The 2,158-nt window shown below is 41.4% G+C and overlaps 2 protein-coding genes across 4 annotated transcripts in view; one reads left to right on the plus strand and one right to left on the minus strand.

Moving 5' to 3' along the window:
• Positions 1–2,158, minus strand: part of cfap221 (cilia and flagella associated protein 221) — a 38,756-nt gene that overhangs the window by 33,339 nt on the left and 3,259 nt on the right. For all 3 annotated transcript variants that reach the window (XM_014010651.1, XM_014010650.1, XM_014010652.1), the window contains 4 exons: positions 1,001–1,087; positions 808–903; positions 457–557; positions 151–254 (listed from right to left, as the gene is read on the minus strand). In XM_014010651.1, coding sequence (XP_013866105.1) covers positions 151–254; positions 457–557; positions 808–903; positions 1,001–1,087 — 388 coding nt within the window. The remainder of the gene's footprint in view (positions 1–150; positions 255–456; positions 558–807; positions 904–1,000; positions 1,088–2,158) is intronic.
• The window catches only part of sctr (secretin receptor), a 12,643-nt gene continuing 11,367 nt past the window's right edge, over positions 883–2,158 (plus strand). The window contains exon 1 of the mRNA XM_014010654.1: positions 883–916. The gene's annotated coding sequence lies outside the window, so the exon portion shown is untranslated. The remainder of the gene's footprint in view (positions 917–2,158) is intronic.

Genomic DNA, 2,158 nt, shown 5'->3' on the forward strand with positions numbered 1-2,158 from the left:
GTAAATAACAAGGTGACGTTCTTGCGACAAAAACTAAACAGCCTAGAGTAATTTTACCGTCTCGTTTTTACATTTGATGTAAATATTTATTAAGTAATGTCTAACATTTTTCACTGATAAAAACAAAGACACGATTGTGCCCGTCCTCACCTGCGAGAGGGTGGATGGAGAAGGCCTCGTGTTGCTGAATAACAAACACCTGAAACTCAAAGTCGATTGGACAGCTGCACCTCAGAGGAATGGCGTGGCAAACGCTAARAATACCGGGAGAGAAAAGAAAGAACAAGCAATAAAAAGTTAGATTTTCTCCTCCTGTGAGATGGCACTAACAGGTGAATGGATGACAGGCTGAAGAAATACGAAGAGACAGATGAGACTGTGGGCGGACAGGAGGTCAACCCTCCCGCCGTGCACGCACGCACGCACGCACACATGCACGCACACACACACACACACCTGTGTCCAAGCGGGACGGCCGGCAGGTCAATACGAGGAGGGATGTGCAGGTCGTCGATGGCAGGGTAAGCATGAACTGGAATTAACAGGTTGTCCTCGTCCTCAGATGGAGTGTAGGCGTGTTGGATGAACGAGACGGAGAGAAAAGACGGTGGGTTTAGGACGGATGCAGACAGGAGGAGGCAGAAATGAAAACTTATCACCAAAAAGAAAAAGTTAAAGCCGKTTGAAGTTCCTGGCAGGTGAAGTGTTGGCATGTCGCCTGCCTCCTTTCCAGCAACCAACACATCAAACTGTCGCTTCTGTAAAACTCATGTTTTGGGTTTTTTTTAATCGTGTATTTTACGATACCTTGCAGTGAACACGGACGCAGTCGTAGAAGTAGCGCCACTCRTCGGGACAGAACGTGACCTTCAGGGCGTGGTCGAGGCCCGGGATGAGTCGGCTCTTTACAGAGACGGTAAAAAAAAAAACAAAAAACATGAGGATTAAATGCTGATAGGGTTTGACAGACGGGTGGAACTGGCGGATTCCAGCCGAATACCTTTTTGGTGTAAGTCGTGTGGAAGTGTCTCGTTTGGGTGGGAATGATGTGAATATTCATRACTTCGGATGAGATGTTGATTAGTTTCTGCTCAGAGAGAAGAGAGGTTGGAGGTGGATTCATCAAATCATGTGCACTTCAGACAGTCATTTCCATTCCACCTGTATTTATATCCAGATCACTGCTTCATCACTCATAAAGGTGGAAAATCAGCCCCTATTCTAAAGAACCTAATGACTGAACTCAAACGACAGGAATGAGTGTTTACGACAAATTAGATACGTAATGTAGCAAAAAATGTTAACACGTTCTGGTAGAATGGAGTTCTGACCAATAAAACAAACTAATTGATTTTACAAACAGTAGAGCAATAATTTGGTAAAAGACTCTTTAGATTTGAATGATTTGGGGTTGTGAGCAAATATTAAATGACCTGAAGTAGATGACGACCTTCACAACAACCTCAGTTTGGAGGAACAGACTTTAACTGGATCTGGTCTATCTCCTGTCCTCTCTTGTTTCTCAAAAAAGTCACAGAGTTGTCGTGGACGTCTCTGGAGCTCGTCTCAACTTACTTTTCGAAATTCTACAGCTGGTTTTTCGTCAACACGTTTGCAAACTCCCAGCGAGATGTCAGCCCAAGTGTCACATGGAGCATGAGCGAACTCTTTAAAGCGACTGCCCTAAATCAACTCAGAAAAATAAATTCAAAACGATTCTAGAGAATGACAGGTCAGAGGACGGATACAAAAGGATTTCCAAGATCCTAAACGTTCCCATGAGTTCTGGTAAAGACAGAAAGTTCTTATAATCTTAAAGGACTTGAGATGTTTATCAAACCTAAAATCTGAACAAACTTGAAGGAGCGATGTACTTCGGTTCAAGGAATAATCTGGAAAGTGATTATAAAAATGCTGGTTCAATGTATTTCTTTAAGAGAAGGATAAAAACAAGTTTGTTAAAGAAATATGAAATAGTATAATGTACATCAAAAGTTGTTGTTTGAGAAGGAATTGAAGCTTTTATTTTGGTTTTGTTTTTCTTGATTATTATTGCTTGAAATTAATTATGGAAAAAAGGGGCAGATATTATAAGACATTTTCTTTCTGCCTCCTTTCATTTCAATTTGGATTTGTATATGTTTGTTGTGTATAAAAA

This window comes from Austrofundulus limnaeus, unplaced genomic scaffold, assembly GCF_001266775.1.
Source record: "Austrofundulus limnaeus strain Quisiro unplaced genomic scaffold, Austrofundulus_limnaeus-1.0 Scaffold72, whole genome shotgun sequence".
Taxonomy (NCBI): domain Eukaryota; kingdom Metazoa; phylum Chordata; class Actinopteri; order Cyprinodontiformes; family Rivulidae; genus Austrofundulus; species Austrofundulus limnaeus.